Source organism: Microtus oregoni, unplaced genomic scaffold (genome assembly GCF_018167655.1).
Source record: "Microtus oregoni isolate MIOR12 unplaced genomic scaffold, Mior012 000028F_ref0000031, whole genome shotgun sequence".
In the NCBI taxonomy this organism is placed as follows: Eukaryota; Metazoa; Chordata; class Mammalia; order Rodentia; family Cricetidae; genus Microtus; species Microtus oregoni.
The window spans coordinates 13691838-13719254 of record NW_024543087.1 but is presented as its reverse complement, the minus strand read 5'-3'; the positions used below and the strand labels follow the sequence as shown (position 1 = coordinate 13719254).

Sequence of the window (27417 nt, the reverse complement as noted above, 5' to 3'; positions counted from 1 at the left end):
ATGGTGCTTGTTGATCCCTGCCCTCTTTTTTGGTTTTTCGAGACAGGGTTTCTCTGTGGTTTTGGAGCCTTTCCTAGAACTAGCTCTTGTAGACCAGGCTGGCCTCGAACTCACAGAGATCCGCCTGCCTCTGCCTCCCAATTGCTGGGATTAAAGGCGTGCGCCACCACCGCCTGGCTGATCCCTGCCTTAAAAACAAAAATTAAAAATACCCCAAGCAATTTTTTTCTTCATTTTAGAGCTATTGATTTAATATTCTCTAGTGTATGGCTCATATATATATATTTTTTTACCCTCCTCTACTGATTTTATGTGATGCTAGGAGGTCTTTGGCTTATTTGATCTTTGATGTTTTTTAGATAAGTAAAACACAAGAACAAACTTTGTATATTAAGGTATATAAATGTATATAAATGTCATCTACATATCTGGTTAAAACTTTTTTTTTTTTGAAAATGCTGCTTGAGCTGGGCGGTGGTGGTGCAGAGGAGGCGGAGGCAGAGGCAGGTGTTCTCTGTGAGTTTGAGGTCAGCCTGGTCTACAAGAGCTAGTTCCAGGACAGGCTCCAAAGCCACAGAGAAACTGTATTGAAAAACAAAAAGAAAAAGAAAATGCTGCTTGAGCTGAGCATGGTAGTGCATCCTTGTAACCCAGCACTGGGGAGGTATAAGCATGAGGTGGAAGTATGTGCTCAAAGCAAGCCTGGGCTGCATAGTGAGATTCTGCCTCAAAAACAAAATTCAAGGGGCTGGTGAGATGGCTCAGTGGTTAAGAGCACTGACTGCTCCTCCAGAGGACCCGGGTTCAATTCCCAGCATCCACATGGCAGCTCGCAGCTGTCTGTAGCTCCAGTTCAAGAGAATCTGACATCGTTATACCAATGTGCATGAAATAAAGTTGTAAAAAAAAAAACCCAATAAAATTAAAAAAAATGCCATTAACACAAAAAACTAAAAACAAAACCAACACACAAAACAAAAAAAGAAAAAGTTAGGTATCTAGAAAATACTGCCAATGTGGATAATGTAGGATTAAATGGAAAAAAAATACAGGCAATTGTTTAAGCTGGGGATGCATACTTAGTAATTTGTTAGTCTTTATACTTTTGATTATGCCTAAAATGTTTCATAATGAAAAGCTAAATTCATAAATGAAAAGCTACATTTGTAGCATAGTGAAAATCATACTACTGTTAATGATTTTTAAAAGTTTTCTCTGACATTTTAAATTTTGATATTGACAATTGTGAATATGATATTCACAATTTGAAAGAAAGCATTTATTACCATTAATTGCTTTGTTCTTTTATAGGCAAAGATTGAAAATGTGCAGAAAACAGGTTTCATCAAAGGACCAATGTTCAAAGGTGTTGCTTCTAGTCGATTTTTGCCCAAAGGCACGAAGACAAAAGTTAATTTGGAGGAACAGGGACGACAGAAGGTGTCATTCAGCTTCAGTCTTACAAAGAAAACTTTACAGAACAGGTTTCTCACTGCACTTAGCAATGAAAAGCAAAGTGATTCTCCAAACTCCCCAGCTACAACTCTTCAAGTAGACTCAAACCCTAAAGTTAAAATGGACACAGGAGATACTTTTCCTACTACAGAAGAATCTTCCCCACCAAAGTCAAGAGTGGAATTGGGTAGAATTCATTTTAAGAAACATCTGCTTCATGTGACATCCAGGCCACAGCTGGCTACAGCCACAGCGGTAGCATCTCCCCCTCCCCCTACAATACAGTTACCAGCAGTCATAGCAGAATCAACTGTAGATTCACCATCTTCATCTCCACCTCCACCTCCTCCACCTCCCCAAGCCACATCACCGTCACCACCAGCACCAATATCAGAGCCAGTGGCCTTGCCACACCCCCCAGTAACAGTACTAATGACTGCACCAGTGGATAGAGTTCAGAAAGAACCACCAGTTAAAATTGTACCAGAATCTTTAGAGGTGGATATAAAACAGGATATTGTATCTAACAGTTTGGAAGAACACACAATTCAGACTTTGAAAGAACAAGCAGATAATCCCCTACAAAGAGAAGATTCCCATATTGGGAAGGAAGAAGAAGTTTCAGATGGTTCTAAGATAAGCCTCAGTTCTAAAAAAGGGAGTTCTAAGAAGAAATCTTCACAATTTGAAGGCACATTTCTTGGTTCAGAATCTGATGAAGATTCTGTACGGACATCCTCCAGTCAAAGATCACATGATTTAAAATCTTCCACAAGCATTGAGAAGGAAAGAGATTTTAAAAAGAGCTCAGCACCTTCAAAAAGTGAGGATTTGGGGAAGTCATCGAGATCCAAAACAGAGAGAGATGATAAATACTTTAGCTACTCAAAACTTGAAAGAGATACTCGGTATGTATCTTCCCGATGTAGGTCTGAAAGAGACCGAAGGCGGAGCCGATCTCGTTCTAGATCTGACAGAGTCTCTAGAACTAGTTTGTCTTATTCTCGGTCAGAGCGATCTCATTATTATGATTCTGATCGACGCTACCATAGGAGTTCACCTTACCGTGAAAGGACACGCTATTCTCGGCCCTATACAGATAACAGGGCACGGGAGAGCTCGGACTCTGAAGATGAGTATAAGAAGTCATATCCAAGGCGCACTTCATCCCATTCCTACAGAGACCTAAGGACATCATCATCTTACTCTAAATTTGATCGGGACTGTAAAACTGAGACCTCCTACTTAGAGATAGAGAGAAGAGGAAAGTATTCTTCAAAACTAGAAAGAGAATCCAAGCGGACTTCAGAGCATGAATCCATAAAAAGATGTTGTTCTTCCCCAACTGAACTGGGATTCCGACGGGGGTCCTCCTATTCTAAGCATGATAACAGTGCTTCCCGTTACAAATCTGCCCTTTCAAAACCCGTATCCAAGTCTGATAAATTTAAAAATTCTTTCTGTTGTGCAGAATTAAATGAGGAAAGCAAACAATCTCATTCTTTTAGTTTGCAGACTCCTTGTTCAAAAGGTAGTGAATTAAGAATAATTAATAAAATTTCTGAAAGAGAAAAGACTGGGTCTCCATCAAATCAATTAAATGATTCACCTACTTTTAAAAAGCTAGATGAATCTCCTATTCTTAAGACTGAATTTATAGGCCACGATAGCCTTGACAATATTAAAGAATTAGAGTCATTATCAAAAGTGAAAAATGATCAGTTAAGAAGTTTCTGTTCTATTGAATTAAATATAAATGGATCTCCAGAGACAGAATCTGATATGGCAACATTTTGTGCCTCTAAAACAGATGCTATTTCAATGACTTCTGATGATAGTGTGACTGGATCAGAGGTATCCCCTTTGATCAAGGCTTGCATGCTTTCATCAAATGGATTTCAGAACATCGATAGATGTAAAGAAAAAGACTCAGATAGCTGTAGGCAGCATAGTAAGTCTAAAAGTCCATTTAGGGAAACAGAACCTTCGTTGTCACCACACCATGATAAACTCATGTCTTTGCCAGGTAAGACTGTAGAATATTCCAAAACATCAATTAAAGAATCAATTGATAAGAGACGTTCTTGTTACAAAACCAAAGATTCAGATAGATGCTGTTCTCCAGTTGAGAACTCTGAAGCTGAAAATATTGAACCTTCAGTTATGAAGATTTCTTCGAATAGCTTTATGAATGTGCATTTGGAATCAAAAACAGTTATATGTGATAATAGAGAACCGACAGATCAGCACTCAAAATTTGCATGTGATGAATATAAGCAGAGCATTGGTAGCACTAGTTCAGCCTCACCTAACCATTTTGATGATTTGTATGAGTCTATAGGGAGTTCAGGTATTGTTTCATCTTTTCAGAGCCTTCCGCCAGGAATAAAATGTGATGAGAATACATCTTCAGTTCTAGATGCCATGCAGAGTAAAAAAAGCACAGAGTTTTTAAAGTATGTAGGGAAAGAAACAGAAGTGGGTAGTGCCCTTCCTGATTCAGGAAAGGGATTTGCTTCTTGGGAAAACAGGCACAATAATGTATTATCTGGGCAGTCTTTGCAAGAGGCTCAAGAAGAAGAGAATTCCATATTGCATGATAGAAGAGAAAGAGCAGAAATCTTAGATGAGGAAGAAGGAAGAGGACATACACATACTTCTGATGACTCAGAAGTTGTATTTTCTTATGGTTTGAACTTAACCATGGAAGACAGTGATGGTATAACTTACACCTTAAAATGTGACAGTAGTGGTAATGCTCCTGAAATTATATCGACTATCCATGAAGATTATTCTGGATCTTCTGGAAGTTCAAGTGACGAAAGTGATTCAGAAGGTACAGAGTCTGATGACAGCAGTATCCCAAGAAACCGTCTCCAGTCTGTTGTGGTTGTGCCAAAGAATTCTACTTTGCCCATGGAAGAGACAAGTCCCTGTTCTTCTCGGAGCAGTCATAGCTACCGACATTATTCTGACCACTGGGAAGATGAAAGATTAGAGTCAAGGAGACATTCATATGAGGATAAGTTTGAGAGTATGGCAAGTAAAGGCTGTCCTCAGACTGAAAAATTCTTCCTTCATAAAGGAACAGAGAGGAATTTAGAAACTTCTTATTCACAGTTCAGCAGAAAAGTAGATAATCACCTACCTGAAATTGCTCATTCTCAAAGTGACGGGGTTGATAGTACAAGTCATACAGACTTGAAATCTGACCCTCTAGGTCACCTAAATTCAGAGGACACAGTAAGAGCCAAAACATCTAGGTCACAAGAGCTACCACTTTATTCTGATGATTTTGAAGATATCCCAAATAAGTCTCGGCAACAGATAATTTTCTCTAATAGGCCTGATAGTAGTAGACTAGGAAAAACAGAGATGAACTTTTCTTCCTCTTGTGACATTTCCCGTATGGATGGCTTGCACTCATCAGAAGAGCTCAGAAACGTAGGGTGGGACTTCTCCCAACAAGAAAGGCCCACTAGCACATACCAGCAACCTGACAGCAGCTATGGAGCCTGTGGTACACACAAGTATCAACAAAATGCTGAACATTTTGGTGGGACCCATAATTACTGGCAAGGCAATGGTTATTGGGATCCAAGATCAGCAGGCAGACCTCCAGGAACCGGGGTTGCTTATGATCGAATTCAAGGACAGGTACCGGATTCTTTAACAGATGATCGGGAAGAAGAGGAGAATTGGGATCAGCGAAGTGGATCACATTTTTCAGGCCAGTCCAATAAATTTTTCTTCCATCAAAAGGACAAGGGATCAGTGCAAGCACCTGAAATAAGCAGCAATTCAACTAAGGATTCTTTAATTACAAATGAAAGGAAAGATTTTTCAAAAAACTTTGAGAAAAATGACATAAAAGAAAGAGGACCCCCTAAAAAACGAAGGCAAGAATTGGAGAGTGATTCTGAAAGTGATAGTGAGCTGCAGGCTAGAAAGAAAGTTAGAGTGGAGAGTGAACCAGGGGAGACCTCAGCACCGCTCCACTCGGGACTGATGGGGCCTTCCTGTGCGATGGATGACTTCAGGGACCCACAGCGGTGGAAAGAATTTGCCAAGCTGGGAAAGATGCCCTGTTACTTTGATCTTATTGAAGAAAACGTTTATTTAACTGAAAGGTGAGCCTAACTAATGCTTTTGTTGATACGTTTGTGCTGCTTTTGTGTAAAGAGAAAATAAACTTTTTAGCAGTTTAGACTGAAATAAGAGTTTGGTAAAATGTAGAGTAACAGAATCTATAAAATGTCCTTTTCTCTTTATAGTTACTAATAGAGTCCTTTCATTTTTTTTTTCTATAAGAAAAGTGGTGTCTTTTTTCTAATCTGAGCTACCTGAGGTAGCACCTGGGAATCAAACTGCTTCCTGATGCTCTGGAAGCATAACAAGCACTTCAAACTGCTGAGCCATCTCTCTCTCCACCCCTTGACTGGTTTTAGTGTATACTTTCTGATGAGCCTTTTCCTTTTGTGTAGCGTTCCCTCCTGGTTCAGTTTACTTGTCATCCCTTTAAGCACTTTGAACATTCTGTTAATTTTTTTTTTTTACTGTGTACATAAGGTTAAGAAGACTATTTATTTATTCATTCATTTATTTAACTTTTATTGTGACAAAGTCTCATCCACCTCAGGCTGGCCTTGAACTCCTGGTTTTTCTGCTTCCACTTCCCAAGAGCTTGGACTACAAGTACTTGTCACCACTATCAGTTTTGTCATGGGTTTTTATGGACTTAATAGAACTTGGTTAGCCTAATTCTTCTACCAGAACGCTTTTTTGAGAAAAATTTGCTTCTGAAATCTTTATTTGATTATTCTTTTAGATTTTTGCATTTATTTTTGAGATTATGTCTCATTATATTATCTGGACTGACCCAGATCTCTTTTGATCTTTCTATCCTCCTGCCTTTGCCTCTTCTTGAGCTAGTACTACACTTTTTAAACAGATGTATACAAGTTTGATGTATACCACTAAGGGGTCTCATAAAAGATTTGATTCAGTTATATACACACTCTTTCTCTTGTGAAACAGCAGGCTGGCTAGAGTTTGCTAAGTAACCAAGGCTGGTATAAAACTGGTATTTTTGCGTCAGCCTCCCTAGTGCTGGGATTATAGGCATGTGCCACCGTACCTGGATCTGGTTGAACTAAAGCTCTTGATTAAATTTTTTTTTTTTTCAAGACAGGATTTCTTTGTGCAACAGTCTTGGCTGTCCTGGAACTTGCTTTGTAGACCAGGCTCGCCTCAAACTCAGAAATGCACCTGCTCTGCCTCCTAAGTGCTGGGATTAAAAGTGTGTGCCACAATTGCCTGACTTTTTTGAGACAGAATTTTATACCTACAAAAAAACCCATAGATTTACTTTTGTTTTATGTGTATAAATGCACTTCTGTGTGTCTGGTGCTTCTCGAGGCCATCAAAGGGCACTGGAACTGGAGTTATGGACAGCTGTAAGCCACCACATTGGTGCTTTGAGTCAGACTTAGAGTCCTCTTCCTCTGCAAAAGAGCAAGTGCTTCTTACTATTGAGCCATCCCTCTAGCCCCATACAAACTTTGATTTTATTTATACTTTATGTATATGAGCATTCTGCATGTATACCTGCATACCTGAAGAGTGCATCAGATCCTATTTTAGATAGTTGTGAGCCTCCATGTGGGTGCTGGGAATTGAAGTCAGGACCTCTGGAAGAGCAGCCAGTGCTCTCAACCTCTGAACCATTTCTCAAGCCTTTCATACAAACTTTTATTTAGCAGTTGGTATTATTTCCCTGAGCCTGTAGAACCCAAGACTTCTTGCCTTCGATTCCTAAGAGTGCTGTGATAAAGGCATGTGCTACCTTGGTCTAAACTTAGCTAGCCAGCCAGCCACCTCATTATTGGAAACTTACAAACCTTTCTGTTTTCTCTTAAACTTGGTGTGATTTGACCTGAACTAGAAAGTAAGGGTTGAATTTCAAGATTTAAAGACTTAAACTCATTTCTTCCCCTCATTGCCACATACTCCTTTCTCTCCTTCCCTCCTTCCTGTGGTTCTGAGGAATTGAGCCTAGGGCCTATTTGTATGCTATTAGCAAGTGCTTTTCTGAGCTAGCTATATTCCCCAGACTTTGTTTCCAGAATTCTCTATCCCCTGGGCTCCATACAGGATCTTAAATTGTTCTGGCTGGACTTGGCACTCATGGTTTAGCCATGCCTTGAATTTTGTGTCTTTCCCTCAGGCTCCTGAACAGCTTGGATTATTTATACCACCACATCTACCACCACATCTGGCTTTTATTTAGCAAATGTTGACAACTAGATCATTATCATCATCTCATTCTCTTTTCTCCTTCTCCTCTTTTTTTGGGGGGGAGGGGTTGTGGGATGGGGTGAGGTTGTGGGGGGGCCTTCCTTTTGATTGGTAGACTTACAGAAGTAAATAAGAAACAGGTTCAGTGCTTATTTGGTTGAATATATTATCATCAAGAGACTTATGTCACGAAATCTCATGAAATTCTACCCAATAGAAAGAAGAATAAATCCCATCGGGATATTAAGCGGATGCAGTGTGAGTGCGCACCTCTCTCCAAAGATGAGAGAGCTCAAGGAGAAGTAGCCTGTGGAGAAGACTGCCTTAATCGTCTCCTCATGATTGAGTGGTAAGTACAATATTCTACTTTGTTCTTACTTTCCTAGTATGTGTCTCTAAATAAGAAATAATGAAGGGTATAATTTTAACCTTTTCCCTATATGTAAATGAGTATTTATAAGCAATAAAATCTCCAGAATTTAGTAGAAAACAGATACTAAGACAAATTCTTCTGTATTGCTCATTAGATTATAGCATCTGGCACATAAGTTCTATATGAAACAGTTCTATTTCTAATACTAACATTCTATTGCTGCTTTTTCCTCTCCCTTCCTTACCTTCATTTCTTTTTGACTTTTGAAATAATAACTATTATGTAGCTCTAGCTGCCTTGGAACTCCCTGTATAGACCAAGCTGACCTCAAACACACGGAGGTCCGCCTGCCTCTGCCTCTGCCTCTGGGGCACTGGGATTAAGGTTTGTATGCCACCATGACCAGCCTCTACTACTACATTTACTTAAGTCCTCCTTTTACTTTTGTAATACTTATGCCCTGTGGAATAAATTGTGGTAATTTTAAACTTTGATTATAAAGTAAAACACTAAAATTTGAAAATGCAAAAGGTGAAGTACCTTTTCCCAAACCTCTGTCCCATCGTAGTATTCTCAGAAATATTAATGTGTATAATATAGGCATATGTATTATATATATATAATATATATACATAGTATTTTTATATAGTATATTTTATATAGTACAGTATTTTATACATAGTGTAATATATGTATATTATATATTGAAGTAAAAAATACTATGTATACTTTATATAATCAGACCTAATCAGAATTTTGTACACACACAAACCTACCTAATTTGTGTTTTTTTCCCTTCAAGACAGGTTTTCTCTATATAGCTCTAGCTGTTCTGGAGCTCTCTCTGTAGACCAGGCTGGCCTCAAACATAGAGATTTGCCTGCCTCTGCCTCCTGAGCGTTGAGATTAAAGTCATGCGTCACTACTCCCCAGCCAAACCCACCGTGTTTTCTGTTCTTAGTTGACCATAGTAACCTTCTGCTGGTACATACTTGATTAGTATAGTTTATAAAATGTTAAATATCTCTGCACTTAAAATGGCGCCCCCACCCTTTTTTTTATTGTTTTGGAACACGCTATGTAGACTCGCCAGGCCTAGAACTCATGAGATTTACCTGCTTCTCTGCCTCCCATTGATAGGATTGATGTTGTGTACCACCATGCCTGTCTAAAAATGTTTGATAAATTGGTTTCTTTATTTTATTTTATTTTTGTTTTTTTGATCTAGAGTTTCTCTTTTTAGTCCTTGCTGTCCTGGAACTCGCTCTGTAGCCTCAAACTCACAGAGATCTGTCTGCCTCTGCCTCCTGAGTGTTGGGGTTAAAGGCGTGCACCACTACTGCCACTTGATAGTTTTATTTTTTATTTCTTTTGGTTTTTTCGAGACAGGGTTTCTCTGTGGTTTTGGAGCCTGTCCTGGAACTAGCTCTTGTAGACCAGGCTGGTCTCGAACTCACAGAGATCCGCCTGCCTCTGCCTTCCGAGTTCTGGGATTAAAGGCGTGCGCCACCACCGCCCAGCATTTTTTTTTTATTTTTTTATTTATTTTTTTGGTTGATAGTTTTAAAACTAATCTGATTGATGAAAACATTTTTTTTCTTATTTCATTTTTTATGTGTATGGATGTTTTTGTTTGTATTTATATCTGCATACTAAGTGCATGCCTGGTACATGTGGAAGCCAAAAGAAGACGCCCTGGAACTGGAGTTAAAGATGGTTGTTAGTTGCCATGTGTGTGCTGAAGTGTGAATTCAGTTTTTCTGGAAGAAGAGCTAGTCAATCTCTCCAGCCTGACTATTTTAACATGGAAAAATTACTAGTTTAGGCGGTGCATACTTTTTATCCCAGCACTTAGAAGAAGAGCAGGCAAATCTGTATGAGTTTGAGGCCAGTCTTGTAAGTGTAAGTAGGCAGTTTATTTTAAATTTCTTTTTTGATGATATAGGTATTATCTTTTACCCATTTCTCATTTCAGTTCCTCTCGATGTCCAAATGGAGATTATTGTTCGAATAGACGGTTTCAGAGAAAGCAGCATGCAGATGTGGAAGTTATACTTACAGAAAAGAAAGGCTGGGGCTTACGAGCTGCCAAGGATCTTCCTTCGTAAGTTTGGTTTCAATCAGCTTTCATTTCATTTCGTGTTATTGAATTTGGTTAGGCATTTTGTAGGAAAAAGGTTTATTTCAGTGGAGTTTAGTAATGGTTATTATGTAGAATGACTTTGTTAGAATGACTTCTAGAAAATAAATAAAAAGTCTCATTTTGACCAGATGGTGGTGGCACACGGCTTTGATCCTAGTTCTAGGGAGGCAGAGGCAGGTGGATCTCTGAGTTTGAGACCAGTCTGGTCTACAGAATAAGTTCCAGGCCTACCGGAGCTACACAGAGAGAACATGTCTCCAAAAACAAAACAAAACAAAAAAAGGGCAGGTAATTATTCTGGTGGGGTTTGAATCCTAGGCTGGATGGAACTCTGACTTTGGGCAGATGATCTGATTTCTTTAAACTCTGTATTGTATGTCATATGACCCACGTCACATAGCATCTGTGATCAGGTTTAGTGAGGAGAATTTGCTTTTTCATAAGTGAGGGTCCTATGTAAAGTATTTCTTAGCAGTTAACCATTATTCACAGGACAACCTATGTAGATCTTCAAATTTTGTCATTATTATATATTACTTACAAAGGATACAGTTCTTTCATTAGAAAGAAACATCTTAGGCTTGATTATTTTTACTTTATATGTATATATGTTTTGCTTCAATGTATGTCTGTCTACCACTTATACCTAGTGCCAGAAGAAGTCAGAGGTAGATAGATCTTGGAGTGTGAGGCTAGTCTGGTCTACAGAGCAAATCCAGGGCAACCAGGGCTACATGGAAAAAATCCTGTCTCAAAAAGCCAAAACAAACAAACAAACAAATAAAATAAAGCCAGACTGACTGGAGAGATGGTTCAGTGGTTAAGAGCTCTGGTTCTTGCAGAGGACCAGTGTTCAGTTTCTAGCACTCATTTGACAGCTTACAACCATCTGTAACTCTGGCTTTAGGGGATTTGATTCCCTTTTCTAACCTTAGTGAGCACCAGGCATGCACATGGCACAAAGAACTGCATGCAAAAGACTAATCGCATAAAATAAATGAATATATATGAAAGATGTCAGGTCTGTAGTTGAGTCATAAGAGAATTAATTATTCTTCCATTACTTGGTCCAGGGTTTGTAGTTTGCCATTTTTGAGCTCACCAGTGTCTTTTATTTTATTTTATTTTGGTTTTCCAAGATAGGGTTTCTCTGCTGCTTTGTAGCCTGTCCTGGAACTAGCTCTAGTAAACCAGGCTGGCCTTGAACTCACAGAGATTCACCTGCATCTGCCTCCCAAGTTCTGGGATTAAAGGCATAAGCCACCACTACCTGGCTTTTTAGTGTCTTATTAAATATCCCTTAGGTGTTAGATGTCCGTAGTAGTATTCATTTTATTCATTTATTTAAACCTTTGCTGTATTTATTACAGGCCCTGAACAATTTCACTTCTGTAAGAATAAAGCTTGTCTTTCATTCTTACAGAGTATAGTTTTCTCAACCTTTATTTTAAACATTTCCTAAATGGCCTGCCGTATGCTGTATGTCTGAAAAGCATGCAGACATATTACAATGTTATGATTTCCAGTTGGCTGTAGAGTATACATTATATAAGTTGCTATTATTTCACAAGACCTCATTGGAGGTTACTTGTGAAACTTCATTATCCTTGTTCATAGCAGACTTAAATTAAGCAACTTGCCATTTGGTCTTTAGGCCAAATTCAGGTCTGAAGGCATGGATGTTGCTTTATATGGATAGTTTCTTCCTCTCCCCTTCCTTTCCTTCACTGCCTTTTATTGTTTTCTGGTGTAAAAGAAACAGTTATCTTGGGTTATTCTTGGGAATCTCTCTTTGCATAAATAAAGCTCCTCCATTGCAATTTTGTACAGCTGTATTATGCAAGTTCTTGATATGTATTCTGGGCAGTGAGACCAGCCAAGAAGCCAGAGACAGATTTGATTATCATTAAAAGAACTCTGAAAGTAAGGGCAGCAGAGAAGGACTGCTGCCGTGTTGAATTTTTCCTGACAATTGTCAACATGCATAGTTTCTTCAGTGCTCTTTCCTATCTTGTACAGTTTAAAAGTTTCTTAGACTCCATGGTATTTTAAAGAGGTATATACTACTCAAGGGACTGAAGCAGGGGATCTCAGGTTCAAGGCTAGCCACTGTAATGAGTATATGATAAATATTTTTGAAATATTTCTTAGTTTTGTTTCATCTTGTAAATTTTCAGTATAGTTCCTAGGCTGGAAGTGTTATTCTTCTTGTTTTGTAGGAACACCTTCGTCTTGGAATACTGTGGAGAGGTACTTGACCATAAAGAGTTTAAGGCGCGGGTGAAAGAATATGCACGAAACAAAAACATCCACTATTATTTCATGGCTCTGAAAAACGATGAGGTGAGCGGTGTTTATTTTGAAACACGTGGAAACTGTTGCATTGGTAATGGGGTGTGTTGTATACTGATTGATCATTAAAGTAACAAAAATTGGGGCTAGAAGAAATGAAAAAATTAAGTAGTCAGCTATAGTGACCAGGGCCTATAATTTCAGCACTGGGAAGAAGATCAGGAGTTCAAGACTATCTAGATAGTGTTTGTTTATGAAACGATGCGAGAGGGTGGTGTTTATATATAAATACAAGCATACATGTTTCATATGACAACTTTTAAAACATGGATGATTCCCTAGAATGTTTTTATGTGTGTTATATTTTAATGCTGAGAAATTTAGAAATGTCCGTCATTATATTTAAAAGTAACATTCATGAGCATGTTACTTGCTGATACAAATAACAACTCTATAAAAATAGTTTCTCACAAAACTTTTTGTGAGAAATGACATGTTAAAGAAGTGTTTTGCATTTTTGTAAATCTCTTCAGTTTGTGGCTTAGATCCTTATATCTGCCTTTATAGTCGAGGTAGAAATGCTAAGTCTAGGGACCTATCACTCTGGATATGACTTGTCAGATTTGAACACATACTCAGGTTATAGAGGTGTTGAACTGTGTCACAGCACTCGTTTCAGAAGTAATTATTTCACATATGAGATTGAAATGCATGCAGTAAATGTAAGAAATAGCTAGAAGTAGGTAAGAGAGACGACATTTTCTGTTATGTTTTGAGACTGTCTCACTTGTAGCTTCGGCTTACCTAGAACTCAGCAGGCTAGTTTGGATTTTCAGTGATCCTCCTGCCCCACCTCCCAAATGCTGGGATTAAAGACTTGGGAATTGTGGCCTAGAACTTGCAAATAAAACAGGATGACCTTGAACTTCTGATCCTCCTGCCTCCGCCTCAATTTTTAGGATTACAGGTGTGTGCTACTATGTCTGGTTTTATGAGTGTTAAGGGTTGAGCCCACTATTTCTACATTCTAGACAAACACTGTAACAACTGCCCCATGAGATAATTTTGCCTTTCTGTATTCAGAAATCTTCCAAAAGGGCAGTTAACTATTTATTACTTTGTTACAGAAACTTCTCTAAAATAGGGCAAGAGGCAAAGGGATATGTGGTTTATACCTTAAAATTGCCTTAATGGTTGCTTGCCTTTTCAAAATGCATGGATATTTTAAGATCTTATTTTAAAACTCTTTAAAAAATTACCTTCTTTACCCCAGATAATAGATGCCACTCAAAAGGGGAATTGCTCTCGTTTCATGAATCATAGCTGTGAGCCAAACTGTGAAACCCAAAAAGTAAGTTGATACAAATTTATTTAAATTTTGAAATATTTATTCAAGATTAATGTTTTCAGAAGTACTCTTAATTTCTTTTTGTTTTACTTTATTTTTATTTTAGAATTAATTTAGATTTATAAAAACACAAAAATATAGCATTGCAAAAATAGTAGTGTTGCCCATATATAGTACTCACTTGCCTTCTCCAAGTGTTTTTTTAGTGTAGTGTGTAATAACTGTAATTCAGTGATAATGTCCAAGGAAATTCTGATTAATCAAAAGACTTTACTATAATTTTATTTACTTTTTAAAGTAATATTTATGTTGTCTGGTGTGTGTGCACATATGTATGCTCTCGTATGTGTATGTGTGTGTGTGTGCACGCATATGCATGTAGAGGTTGGAGGAAATCTTGCAGGAGTTGAATATTTTACCATGTGTTTACACGGGATTAAATTCAGTTGATTGCTTGCTACCAAATGCTTTTTGCTGATGAGCCATCTTTCCAGCCTTTTAATATTTTTTTAAATATTTATTTATTATGTATACAGTATTCTGTCTGTTTGTATGCCTGCTGACCAGACCTCATTACAGATGGTTGTGAGCCACCATGTGGTTGCTGGGAATTGAACTCAGGACCTTTGGAAGAACAGGCAGTGCTCTTAACTGCTGAGCCATCTCTCTAGCCCGCCTTTTAATATTTTTTTACAACTGTACTTTTTCTAGTCTGAAGTCCAGCCCAGAAAATAGTATGTTTTATTGTTTCCTTACCTATAATTAATTTAGATTCTATTTCAAAAATACCATAATTCAAACTTAATTTTCACCAAGTCCAATGACTATTGTCATATTCAGACTCTTTTTTTTTATAGTTTTTCTTTTATTTAAAAATTTGTTATATCTGTAGGTGCTTTGCTTGTGTATCTGTCTGTACACTAGGTGTGTGCACAGTGCCTACAGAGTACAGAAGAGGGTGTTAGATTTACCTGGGTGCTTCACAATATACATTATAACTCCAGCTCCAGGTGATCTAATGATGCCTTTGTCTGACCTCTGTCGGCATACTTGCTAGCAAAACACCCATACACAGAATAAAATTAATTCTTTTAAAAAATTAAAATAAAAATAAATTCCAAGTTAAATAAGCTATGGGGACAAGGAGGAAGATGAACTCAATGAAGAAAAGTGCTTGTACAAATCTGATGAGCTACCTAAGTTTGGATATCTGGACTCCACAATTTAAAAAGTCAGATGTGGCAGTTGGCATCTAAATCTAGCGCTCCTATAGCAGGGTGGGAAGTGCAGACAAGGGAATGATTTGGAAACTTGTGGTTTAGCTAGTCTGTGGCTAAGTGGCGGAAACGAGAGACCCTGCTTCAAAAGAAAGTGCAAGGTGGGTTGGACTCAGCAGTTAAGAGTACTTTCTATTCTTTACAGGACCAGGGTTTGATACTAGGAATTGAACTCAGTTTATAATACTTAGTGACACCAAGAATCCCCTAATTTTTTTTTGAAGATTAAATGAGCTCTCATATATATAAATGTATGTAAGTTTAAAAAGCAGCATTTTTTCTTGTTTTCTTTTTGCTGTGCTAGAGAGTAAATGCTGGGCCTTGTATTTGCTAATCAAGCGCTTTCCATTTGGCCACATTCTCCAGTCAGTAGCAGTTCATCTTATTGTATTCAGCCAAGATTTATAGATACTGAATCTTACAGTCTATTAAATGAGAATGATAGTTGGTTAGTGTATTTAAGGAAAAATCAACCTATTTGCTTTGAGAAAACACTTATTATGTAAAGATCTATATGCATAATTTATCCAGGTGATGGTCTTTGTACATATCATGCACGAACATCAATCAGTTACTAATATCTGTTCTTTTCAAAACATTCCAGTGGACTGTGAATGGACAACTGAGGGTTGGATTTTTTACCACCAAGCTAGTTCCTTCGGGTTCAGAGTTAACATTTGACTATCAGTTCCAAAGATATGGGTAAGTAATGGTTTTATTCTATTTTGTTACTTTTAATATGGAAAATGGATTTTCAGTTACAGAGATACCAATTCTCATCTATGGTATGTCATCATTTTGCTTTTCCTATTGTGATCTTTCTGGCCATTAATGAATTTACAGTATAGAAACTATGTAATGTTCCTCTGAGCTCAATATAATAAAACTTTACTATAGGGTCGAGGATGTAGTTCAGTCAGTGGAGTGCTTTCCTAGCATCCATAAAGCCCTGGTTCAAATACAGTTCCCAGCACTGTATAAAAAATATAGTGTGATAGTGCATGCCTCATGTAGGACAGTGGTTCTCAACCTTCCTAAGACTGCAGTCCAATATAGTTGCTCATAATGTGGTGACTCCCAACCATAAAGTTATTTTTGTTGCTACTTCAAAACTGCTGTTTTGCTACTGTTGTGAGTCGTAATGTAAGTATGTGTTTTTCAGTGGTCTTAGGTGACACCCCTTGGAAAAGATTGGTTCACCTCCAAAGGGGTTATGGCTCACAGGTTGAGAGCTGCTGATGTTGGAGGTGGAGGCAGTAAGATCAGAACTTCAAGGTTACTTGTGCCTGTGTATCCAGTTGAGGATAGCCCATGCGACCCTTTCTTAAAAAAATAAAAAAAGACTCAAAACTCATTCATTATAGAAATGCCAACTCTGAACATACGTGTGTGAAGAGTATAATGTCCTTATTTATCTATCTTTTATCAACTCTTGGCTAATTTTATTTTACTTATAACAGATTGTGTACTTTTTTTTTGTTTTTGTTTTGTTTTTCGAGACAGGGTTTCTTTGTGGCTTTGGAGCTTTTCCTGGAACTAGCTCTGTAGACCATGCTGGTCTCGAACTCACAGAGATCCGCCTGCCTCTGCCTCCCGAGTGCTGGGATTAAAGGCGTGCGCCACCATCGCCCAGCTGTGTCCTTTTTTTAAAAAAATATTTATTTATTTATTATGTATACAATATTCTGTCTGCGTGTATGGCCAGAAGAGGGCACCAGACCCCATTACAGATGGTTGTGAGCCACCATGTGGTTGCTGGGAATTGAACTCAGGACCTTTGGAAGAGCAGGCAATGCTCTTAACCTCTGAGCCATCTCTCCAGCCCCCCAGATTGTGTACTCTTATTAATACTTTTGGAAGTTGGAGAGATGGCTAAGAGAGGTTAAGATTGCTGGCTGTTTTTCCAGAGAACTTGAGTGCAATTCCTAGCACTGCCAATTACTGGCAGCTCATAACTATCTGTAACTCAATTTGGGTCCAAGGAATTCAACACTCTCACACAGGCAAAACATGAATGCAAACGGGAGGCAGAGGCAGGCGGATCTCTGTGAGTTCGAGACCAGCCTGGTCTAAAGAGCTAGTTCCAGGACAGGCTCCAAAGCCACAGAGAAACCCTGTCTCGAAAAAACAAAAAAACAAAAAACAAAAAAACAAAAAACAAAAATAAAATAAAAATAAATAACTTTTTGAAGTTTTTGTTTGGTAGTGTACTCTGGTTCCAGCAGTTGGGAGGTCAAGGCAGGTGGACTCTGAGCACAAGGCTAGCCTGGGTCTGCATACTGCATAGGAAATTCCAAGCCAGCCAGGGCTCTATAGTGGAACTGTTATTTTAGCAAGGCAAAGTGGTACATGCTTGTCTTCCCCACACTCAAAAGGCAAAAGGATCAAAGATAAATAAAACCAATAAAGTTCAGGGGTGGGAATGTCAAATAAACTATAAAACTAAACAGTGTCCTCCTCTCCAGATTATATCTTTGTAAACTTGCCGCTTTTGATGCTTATGTTAAAAGTTACACAGACTCTGCTTCCTGGATATTTTAATCCCTCAGGACAAGGTGCAATTTTCTTACTTTGTCCAGTGTTTCTTACCAGTGGATTCTTTTCTTAGTACTAACATTGTTTCAGATATTCCTTTACGTATTTCATATTTCAGAGTTTAGTCATCTTTGAGATTCTTTCAGTTTTGAGACTGATTCTCTCCTTACAAACCAGCACAAATGCTAAGGAGTATTCTGTTCTGACTACTTGCTTTTTTTGTCATGTATTCAGGAGATAAGTTACAGATCGGATTCCAAGTGGATTCCTACAGTTTTTCTGTGCTTAGATTATCCTTTTCTCAGGGTAAAGAAACTGGACATGTTGCTTTGTTTATAAAGTGATTTTTTTCCCCCCTCTGATTGGTACTCTCTGTCTCTGTCTCTCTCTCCACACACACACGCACGCACGCACGCACGCACATGATAAGTCTATCCATGTACTTTTAAAGTATTCATTTATTTTTCTTCTGGTAACTTTGGGCACAAATTGCAAAGGTAGTTTCTATCCAGGCCCATAGACTTAAATCATTATTCTTTTCTACCTTTTTCCTTGTCTCCATGGTTTCATTTAATTAATTATTACTATATTTGTTATTGCAGGAGGCCATTGAATATGATACATTTTTAAATCAAATGTTTCCTTTTGAGTGGCTTGATGATGCTGTATTTTATGTTTTTTTAATAATAAATGGATCTTTTTGGTGTACCAAATAAACATACATAAATGATAATTGTCTAAGCTGTGTAAGGAATTTTATTCTATCTAGCACAAACATGTAAATAGTCTCTTATTTTCATGCATCAATAAGTAGTGTTATAAATTGAGAAGTCATTAAGTAATTGACTTGTTTTATCAAATAAGTGATAAAAGATTAGGGAAATAATGTAACCAGTACAGATGGTGCAGGCCTGTAATCCCAATAAATGGGAGGCTGAGGCAGAGGAGCTGTTGTCAAAGCTAGGCTGGGTAATTTGGAGAAACTGTCTCAGAAATAGAAAGTAGAAAAGGGACTGGAAATAAAGCTTACTAGTAGGACTCTTGTCCAACTTGTGGAATCCATGGATTGAATCTCTAGTGTCTCTCTCTCTCTCTCTCTCTCTCTCTCTCTCTCACACACACACACACACACACAGATATATATATATATATATATATATATATATATATATATGAGAGAGAGAAATTGAGAGAAGGGGTGGTTGTGAAAAAGGAATTAATATCTTTTGCAAGGAATTTTTAGACATTTCTAGAAGTAAGTTTGTAAAGAGTCTTTTAATGAATACTTTGATATCCTGTAGAGTGATATGATTCTTAATGTGCTCTCACTTTTACATGCTTTTCTTTCCTTAACAACAGCAAAGAAGCTCAGAAATGTTTCTGTGGATCAGCTAACTGCCGGGGTTACCTGGGAGGAGAAAACAGAGTCAGCATCAGAGCAGCAGGAGGGAAGATGAAAAAGGAGCGCTCTCGAAAGAAGGATTCAGTAAGTGTGCCATCTGTTTTTCAGAGTTTAGGATAAAAGTTTTAAGGAAATAGCCTGTTTAATGTAAAGGAAAATCTGGGTTTTGATGAAATATTATTGGAAAAGAGTTGTAGCTGACTTTTTATTTCATTTTAATGGAGATTATAATAAAGTACTGGAAACTTGTAAAGTATGCCGAAAATTCCTTGGCTCATACTTTTTCTAAGCTTGTCTTCGTTCAGGGTTGTGTGTGTGCACACACACACTCTACAAGTATGAAGGTTAAAGGACAGTTTGCAGGAGTCTGTTCTCTATTTACAAGTTGGTCTCAGGAATCAAACTAAGGTCTTGGAAGCAAGCACCTTTACCTTCTGAGCCATCTAACTTGCCCCATATGTTTTTCATTGAATAAACATACAAGTTTAACTATGTTGTACACATTTGGAGCATTTGTTTGTTTTTAATTAATTAATATTTATTTATTATATATTCAGTGTTCTTCCTGCGTCTATGCCTGCAGGCCAGAAAAGGGCATCAGATCTCATTACAGATGGTTGTGAGCCACAGTGTGGTTGCTGGGAATTGAACTCAGAACCTCTGGAAGAGCAGCTAGTACTCTTAACTACCAAGCCATCTCTCCAGCCCTGGTTGTTTTTGCCATCTTGAATGTATTGAGCACTGTAGGCATTTCCTGGTGCTCATGTGCAGAAGGTTTTCTGTGTTTTATTCTTAGTGGAATTGCTGGGCAAAGGAAATACAACTGTTTTGTGGTTTTTTTTGTTTTTTCTTTTGGATTTTCGAGACAGGGTTTCTCCGTAGCTTTTGGTTCCTGTCCTGGAACTAGCTCTTGTAGACCAGGCTGGCCTCGAACTCATAGAGATCCGCCTGCCTTTGCTTCCCGAGTGCTGGGATTAAAGGCGTGTGCCACCACCGCCCGGCTTCTGTTTTGTGTTTATAGCAGTGCTTTGGGTTCTTTTTTTTTTTTGTTCTGTCTGTGTGTATGTCTGCAGGCCAGAAGAGGGCACCAGACCTCATTACAGATGGTGTGAGCCACCATGTGGTTGCTGGGAATTGAACTCAGGACCTTTGGAAGAGCAGGCAATGCTCTTAACCACTGAGCCATCTCTCCTGCCCCAATGTATGCAGTATTCTGTGTGTATGCCTGCAGGCCAGAAGAGGGCACCAGACCCCATTACAGATGGTTGTGAGCCACCATGTGATTGCTGGAAATTAACTCAGGACCTTTGGAAGAGGAGGCAATGCTCTTAACCTCTGAACCATCTCTCCAGCCCCCTGGGTTCTTTATTTTATATTTTTGTTAGTGTTTTGCTTTGTTTTTGTTTTTGGAGACAGGGTTCCTCTGTGTATCCCTGGCTGTCCTGGAACTCACTCTGCAGACCAGGCTTGCCTCAAACTCAGAGATCCACATGTCTATGCTCCTGATTACTAGGATTAAAGACTTGGGCCATCATACCCGGCTAGGCCAGCTTTTTAAAGAACATTAGTTTTATGTGTATGAGTGTTTTACCTGCTTGTGTGTTTGTGTACCACATGAGTCTGGTGCCTATGGGGCCAGAAGAGAGCATCAGACCCCCTGAAATTAGCATTACATACTGTTGTGAATCACCATGTGGGTCCTCTGGAAGAGCACCTAGGGTTTTTAACTTCTGAGCCATCTCTCCAGCTCTACATGGCAGTCTTTAAATTTTACATTTACCTTAAATTGCAGATTAACGTGTGAAAGTATATATTTGAATGACATAATCTATTTTCCTGCTTCACTTATCCTTTCCCATCCAGTTTCTCCTTTTCTTTTCTTGTTTTTGTTGTATTTGGTGGTGGTGGTGGTGGGGGGGGTCTGTGCCTGGCGAAGTTGATGACAGTTGCAGGCATTCATTTTCTTTTTCTACCCTGTGGGATAGAATTCAGTTTGTTAGACATGAAACAGGTGTCTTTGTCTTTACACACTGAGCCATGTCACTGATCTGGCACTTATTCTCTCGCCTTGTTAGGCCTCAAAACTTGAAAATCTCCTGCTTCAATTTCCTGAGATCTTGGGTTTATAGGCCTGATTCACCCTGTCCAGTAATGCAGAGTGCTGGGGAACTAAACCCAGAGCCTTGAACCATATCCCCAAGCCTGAAATAATTTCTTATTCACATAGTTGAATGAAGGAAATGCTTTTCAGATTGATTTTTATCAATGTATATTTGTTTATTTAATCTCCACCACTTCTAGCTAATTTGTTTTTCAACAGTAATTTCATATTATCAGATATTGTGTTTATACCTGCTTTTCTTTCTTCCTCCCTCCCTTCCTCCCTCCCTTTCTCCCTCCCTCCTTACCTGCCTAGCGTGGACTTGAGGAGTTCATAGTCGTCTGCCTCAACTTCCATTGCTAATAATACAGGAATGGTGCTGTGTGTGTGTGTGTTCCCTGTATTCCCCCCACCCTCAACTAGTCTACTAGCATGGTTCTTTCCTTGTGATCTTACTTTTCATTTTCTAAATTGCTTGTGAAACTGAGCATTTTTTTTCCCATTGTTTGAATAAATGACTGGTTTGTACTTGTTTTATAACTAGATATTTTCTTTGCTGTGGTAGGTGGATGGAGAGCTAGAAGCGCTGATGGAAAATGGTGAGGGCCTCTCTGATAAAAACCAGGTTCTCAGTTTATCCCGGCTCATGGTTAGAATTGAAACTCTGGAACAGAAACTTACTTGTCTCAAGCTCATTCAGGTAAGCATTTTAATACTAATTTATTTCTATTTCTGAATTTGGGGTGGGACACTTAAACTACATTCTGGCTGTTAGAGAAAAGTTTATCTTGTTTTAAATGGACATGCAAGTTATTTAGGATTTTGAAAGCTTATACCCTTGAAAATGGCTAGCCAGTTGCATATTATTAACAGCAGAGTTGATTTGCTTTTCCCTTCAGTTAAAAGCACATGCTGGGATTTCTTTTATTGTAATAATTCATGGTACTTGTTATAGCTTTCTCCTTTCCTACCAGTTACTAATGTATCAAAACTATTTTACTATAGGATCTCAAAGAAATCAAAGAAAGATTTTTAGCAGTCATCTCATGTATTCCAGTTTACTAAGTATGACATAAGAAACAGATAATAAAAAATTATCTAAAAAAAATCTAGGAGGATTTATGTATTTACTTACTTCCTTATTTATTTTTTGAGTTGTTACTTTCCTTTTTTTGTGTGTGTGTGTGTGGGTGCATACCTGTGGAGATTAGTGGAGGATCCAGTTCTCTCCTTTGACCTTGTGAGACTTGGGGATTGAGTTTGGGTCATTAGGCTTACAGGCAAGCACCTATAACTGCTTGAATCATCTTGACAGGACCAGGACTGAATTTCATTGCAAACGATATGATAATAGAGTAATTATTTTCCACTTTAAGTCAAGTCCAAGTGTACTATCAGAATGTGTGTGCGTGTATTTTTTTCCAAGACAGGGTTTCTCTGTGTATTGCTGGCTATCCTGGAACTTCCTCTATAGACCAGTTTGGCCTCAAAATCAGAGATACGCCTGCCTCTGCCACCCAAGAGCTGGGACTAAAGGTGTGAACCACCATCAGAGATACTGTTTTCAGTTGTGTAGTTTTGTTCCTTTAATTAAATTTATAAGAGACTTAAAAGTAGAAGAGAAGAGGTTCTCGTTGGAAAGAAGTAAAACAGTGAGATGGGGAGGGAGGCAGTAGCAGATAATTAGGAATGAGCTTGACAAAAATACAGTAAAGGACAAAATTTTTATATATTAAAATTTTTATTGTATTTGTTAGATGTATTAATTGTAGTTAATAAAAATGGAGTTCTAGGATATATGTATGTGTGTGTGCACTGATTGAAGCAAACTCTTAATTCTCACCATGGCCTCTTGTAACGTTTGACTGTCATTGCCTCCCTGACACTTTACATCATGCTCTTTTCCTCCCGTGACAGAACACACACTCTCAGTCCTGTCTCAAGTCATTTCTGGAGCGTCATGGGTTGTCTTTGCTGTGGATCTGGATGGCAGAGCTTGGTGATGGCCGGGAAAGTAACCAGAAACTTCAGGAAGAGGTCAGTTCACACAGGCCCACATTTCTTAGAACCGCTTCCTTTGATTGCTTTGTTGGAGGGGCTGTGACATGGGTGATTATTAATTTAATACTATGAGATTAATATCAAATAATAAAAATATTTATTACACCTATATCATTTCTGTAGGTATAAATTTACATATATTTTGCTTTGGTAGTAAGTTTGCTTTTGATTTTTCCCATAGTATCTTTTTGTTTTTTGGTTGAGACAGGCTATTTCTGTATTGCCTTGGCTATCCCTGAACTCACTAGATCAGACTGGCTTCGAACTCACAGAGGTTCATCTGCCTCTGCCACCCAAGTGCTGGGATTAAAGGCACGGGCCGCCACCACCTGACTCCCTGTAGCATCTTCAAGTCAGCTTTATGTACTGGGAACTTTAAGTGAGATATAACATGATAGTAATTCAGTTTATTGCTAAGACCGTTACTTTTAAATTATGGGAACACACAGAAAATTTGAATTTTGGAGTTCTTAAAAATTGACAAGAATTAGAATATTCTGAAAATCAAAGATGTCTTTTCAAAGGTCTTAGTAAGATTAATTGGTAGCATTATTAGTGGATTTGCAGTGTTTACTATAAAATTTAGTTTACCATAAAATTAGTATTTTTCTGACCTTGGACAGGTAGGTTTTTTTAATTTATTCATTTTAATGTACATGAGTGCTCTATTTGTATGTACAATTTTGAGAAGAGGGTATCAGATTCCACTGTAGATAATAGCAAAGAGGCCGCTAGTTAGTTCCTGGCTACTTAGCCCCGAATTAATCACACAGAAGCTGTATTAAGTCACTGCTTGGCCCATTAGCTCTAGCTTCTTATTGGCTAACTCTTACATATTAATTTTACCCATTTCTATTAATCTGTGTATCGCCATGTGGCTGTGGCTTACTGCGTAAAGTTTCATCTTGTCTGTCTTTGGCAGAGCTTCATGGTTTCTCCCTTACTCCACCTCCTTTCTCCCAGCATTCAGTTTAATTTTTCCTGCCTAGCTCTGATCTGCTATAGGTCCAAAGCAGTCCTTTATTAGCTAATGGTATTCACAGCATACAGAGGAGAATCCTACATCAAGTAGATGGTTGTGAGCCATCATGTGGTTGCTGGGAATTGAACTGAGGAATTCTGGAAGAGCAAGCAACCAGTGCTCTAAACTGCCGAGCCATCTTTCCAGCTCCTGATAGGTAGCTTTTTAAAAAATCATAGTTTGTACTATAACCCCAAAGTCAGTTATGTAATAAAAACACTTTTCAATTAATTAATTATTTTATTTATTTATTTATTTATTTTATTATTATTTTTTTTTTTTTGTGGTTTTTCGAGACAGGGTTTCTCTGGTTTTGGAGCCTGTCCTGGAACTAGCTCTTGTAGACCAGGCTGGTCTCGAACTCACAGAGATCCGCCTGCCTCTGCCTTCCGAGTGCTGGGATTAAAGGCGTGCGCCACCACCGCCCGGCTAATTAATTGTTTTTAGTCAAGGTTTTTCTATGAATCTCTGGCTGTGCTAGAACTCGCTTCTGTAGGTAGACTAGGCTGGCCTCAAACTCACAGAGAGATCCACCTGCTTCTGTCTCCCCAAGTCCTGGGATTAAAGTAAGGTGTGCACCAACACCTGGCTATATTTTATAGAAAAGGAGACTGGAAATGAGGCCTAGTACTTTTTTTTTTTTTAAGCTGCATAGTTTTGTGAATTCTTTCCTTGTAGAGAGTATTTATCAGTCACACATAGTGGTTGAGTGGTCATGTCATTACTCTATACTTTTTTATTGTAGATCAGGCTAAATAAAAGTTTTTTGTTAAAAGGAAATAATGTTATAACCTTCAACTGCATCTATATTTGTGAAGACATAGGTCTTAATTTAGTAAGACAGTACCCAAAATGCAGTATTTCTTGTATGAATTCTTACCTATTTAAAAGGTTAGCTGTAAAGCTGGGCGGTGGTGGCGCACACCTTTAATCCCAGCACTCGGGAGGCAGAGGCAGGTGAATCTCTGTGAGTTCGAGGCCAGACTGGTCTGCAAGAGCTAGTTCCAGGACAGGCTCCAGAACTACAAAGAAACCTTTTCTCGGAAAATGAAAAAAAGAGCTGTACAAATAATAAGATTAATTTTTTATTATGTTTAATCAGATTATAAAGACATTGGAGCATTTACCTATTGCTACTAAAAATATGTTGGAAGAAAGCAAAGTACTTCCCATTATTCAACGCTGGTCTCAGACCAAGACTGCTGTCCCTCAGTTAAGTGAAGGCGATGGATATTCCAGTGAGAATACATCACGTGCTCACACACCGCTTAATACACCTGATCCTTCCATCAAGCTGAGCACAGAAGTGGATACAGAGACTCCCAAGAAACTCATGTTTCGCAGGCTTAAAATTATAAGTGAAAATAGCATGGACAGTGCGATCTCAGATGTAACCAGTGAGCTAGAATGCAAGGATGGCAAAGAGGACCTTGATCAATTAGAAACTGTCACTGTAGAAGACGACGACGACTTGCAGTCACAACAGCTACTAGCACAACAGCTGTGTGAGTCCAAAGTTGAGAGTGAAACTAGCATCGAAGGGAATAAATTACCCGCGTCTGAACCAGAGGCTGACGTCGAGGCAGAGCTCAAAGAAAGCAGTGGCACAAAACTAGAAGAAACTATTGCTGAGGAAACACAGTCCCAAGATGAAGAGGAGGGTGTGTCTGATGTTGAAAGTGAGAGGAGCCAAGAACCACCCGATAAAACAGTGGATATAAGTGATTTGGCCACCAAGCTGCTAGACAGCTGGAAAGACCTAAAGGTAAGAAAATATTTTTTTCTTTTTTTCTTTTTCTTTTTTGTTAATGTAACTGATTACTCAGAATGAGACTGCTGCAAACCTGAATAAAACTGACAGCATCTCTAGCCATGAGTATTTCTGAAAAGTGGACTGTAATCTCTTAGGTCATGAGATTTAATGATAAATGTCTCTAGTGTTCTGAAGCCATACCAGTCAGACTATTATCCAGATTGTTGCCCTTTTCTCTCACTGGGAAAAGTACATATTGGTGATTTTATTAATTTAAGGGCTCTTCTTGTAAAAGTAAACAAAGCAAAATCTTTTTAGTGTTAAACTTAATTTGTTTGCAATGACAGCAGATGTTTAAATTAATTGGAAATCAGCTGAATGGGTTAAGAGAAAATTAACCATGAAATTCTTTGGAAACCCCTGATAATTTAGGAACTTTTTGTTATAAAATGATTATGAAATTTTATTCTAGAAAAAACAACATAACACTAGTTCATTTGCCTTTGTTTTTTAAATAGGCCTATACTTAAGTTCTTTTTTTTTTTTTTAAATAAACAAAACATGTTGTCTGGAGGGGAAGCCAAGCTTGGTGCACTCCTTTAATCCCAGCACTTGGGGAGGCAGAGGCCAGAGGATCTCTGAGTTTAAGGCCAGCCTGGTATACATCCAGAGACCAATAAATATCTCAGTTTATCTCAATATATAGCCAAGTGGTGGTACATGCCTTTGGAGGCAGAGGAAGGTAGATGTGTGTGTGTGTGTATTTGTATTTGTATGTATACTTATTCTTGATAAAGAATGCAATAAGATGTGTAGAATTTGGCTTTCAGAAAACCCAGTCTGGATCTTGAATAAGTGTGAATGTATAAAAATTTGAGCATATTAGAACTAATGGTTCTCTTCAGTTTAAGTGTTCTGGGTCTGGGATCCAGGTTCTAAAGACCCTATGGGAACAAGTTATTTCCTACCTTTTGTTTTCTGTTCATCCTTTCTTCTCTCAGAATTGAAACAATCAGATAAATAGCAATCCAGTTTTGTTTGGTTTTGTTTTTGTAGCAAGGTGAAACTGCAAAGCTTATCACATTAGATCATGTGATTTGACCCTGTAAAACTTAGACAGAACCCAGTGGGTAATTGGTTGGGTGAGGTGCTTCCTGCTTACCCTGTCGAGATATTTGCATATACCAGTCTGTGTTTTTACTTATGTAAGTTACTCTTTGATCACTTAAAATTTAGCATAAATTCGGCTTTATTTAATGCGAAACCTGAATTTTTTTAATAAATATAAAAGGATTTGGGTGGTGGTGGTGGTGCATGCCTTTAATCCCAGCACTCGGGAGGCAGAGGCAGGCGGATCTC

At 38.3% G+C, this 27417-nt stretch overlaps 1 protein-coding gene across 2 annotated transcripts in view; it reads left to right on the top strand.

The window, feature by feature from the left end:
- Setd2 (SET domain containing 2, histone lysine methyltransferase) overlaps window positions 1–27417 on the top strand; it is a 95773-nt gene that overhangs the window by 15402 nt on the left and 52954 nt on the right. For both annotated transcript variants that reach the window (XM_041676858.1, XM_041676857.1), the window contains 10 exons: window positions 1312–5585; window positions 7970–8101; window positions 10101–10229; window positions 12488–12611; window positions 13834–13911; window positions 15790–15887; window positions 19080–19206; window positions 21789–21923; window positions 23141–23260; window positions 25408–26070. In XM_041676858.1, coding sequence (XP_041532792.1) covers window positions 1312–5585; window positions 7970–8101; window positions 10101–10229; window positions 12488–12611; window positions 13834–13911; window positions 15790–15887; window positions 19080–19206; window positions 21789–21923; window positions 23141–23260; window positions 25408–26070 — 5880 coding nt within the window. The remainder of the gene's footprint in view (window positions 1–1311; window positions 5586–7969; window positions 8102–10100; window positions 10230–12487; window positions 12612–13833; window positions 13912–15789; window positions 15888–19079; window positions 19207–21788; window positions 21924–23140; window positions 23261–25407; window positions 26071–27417) is intronic.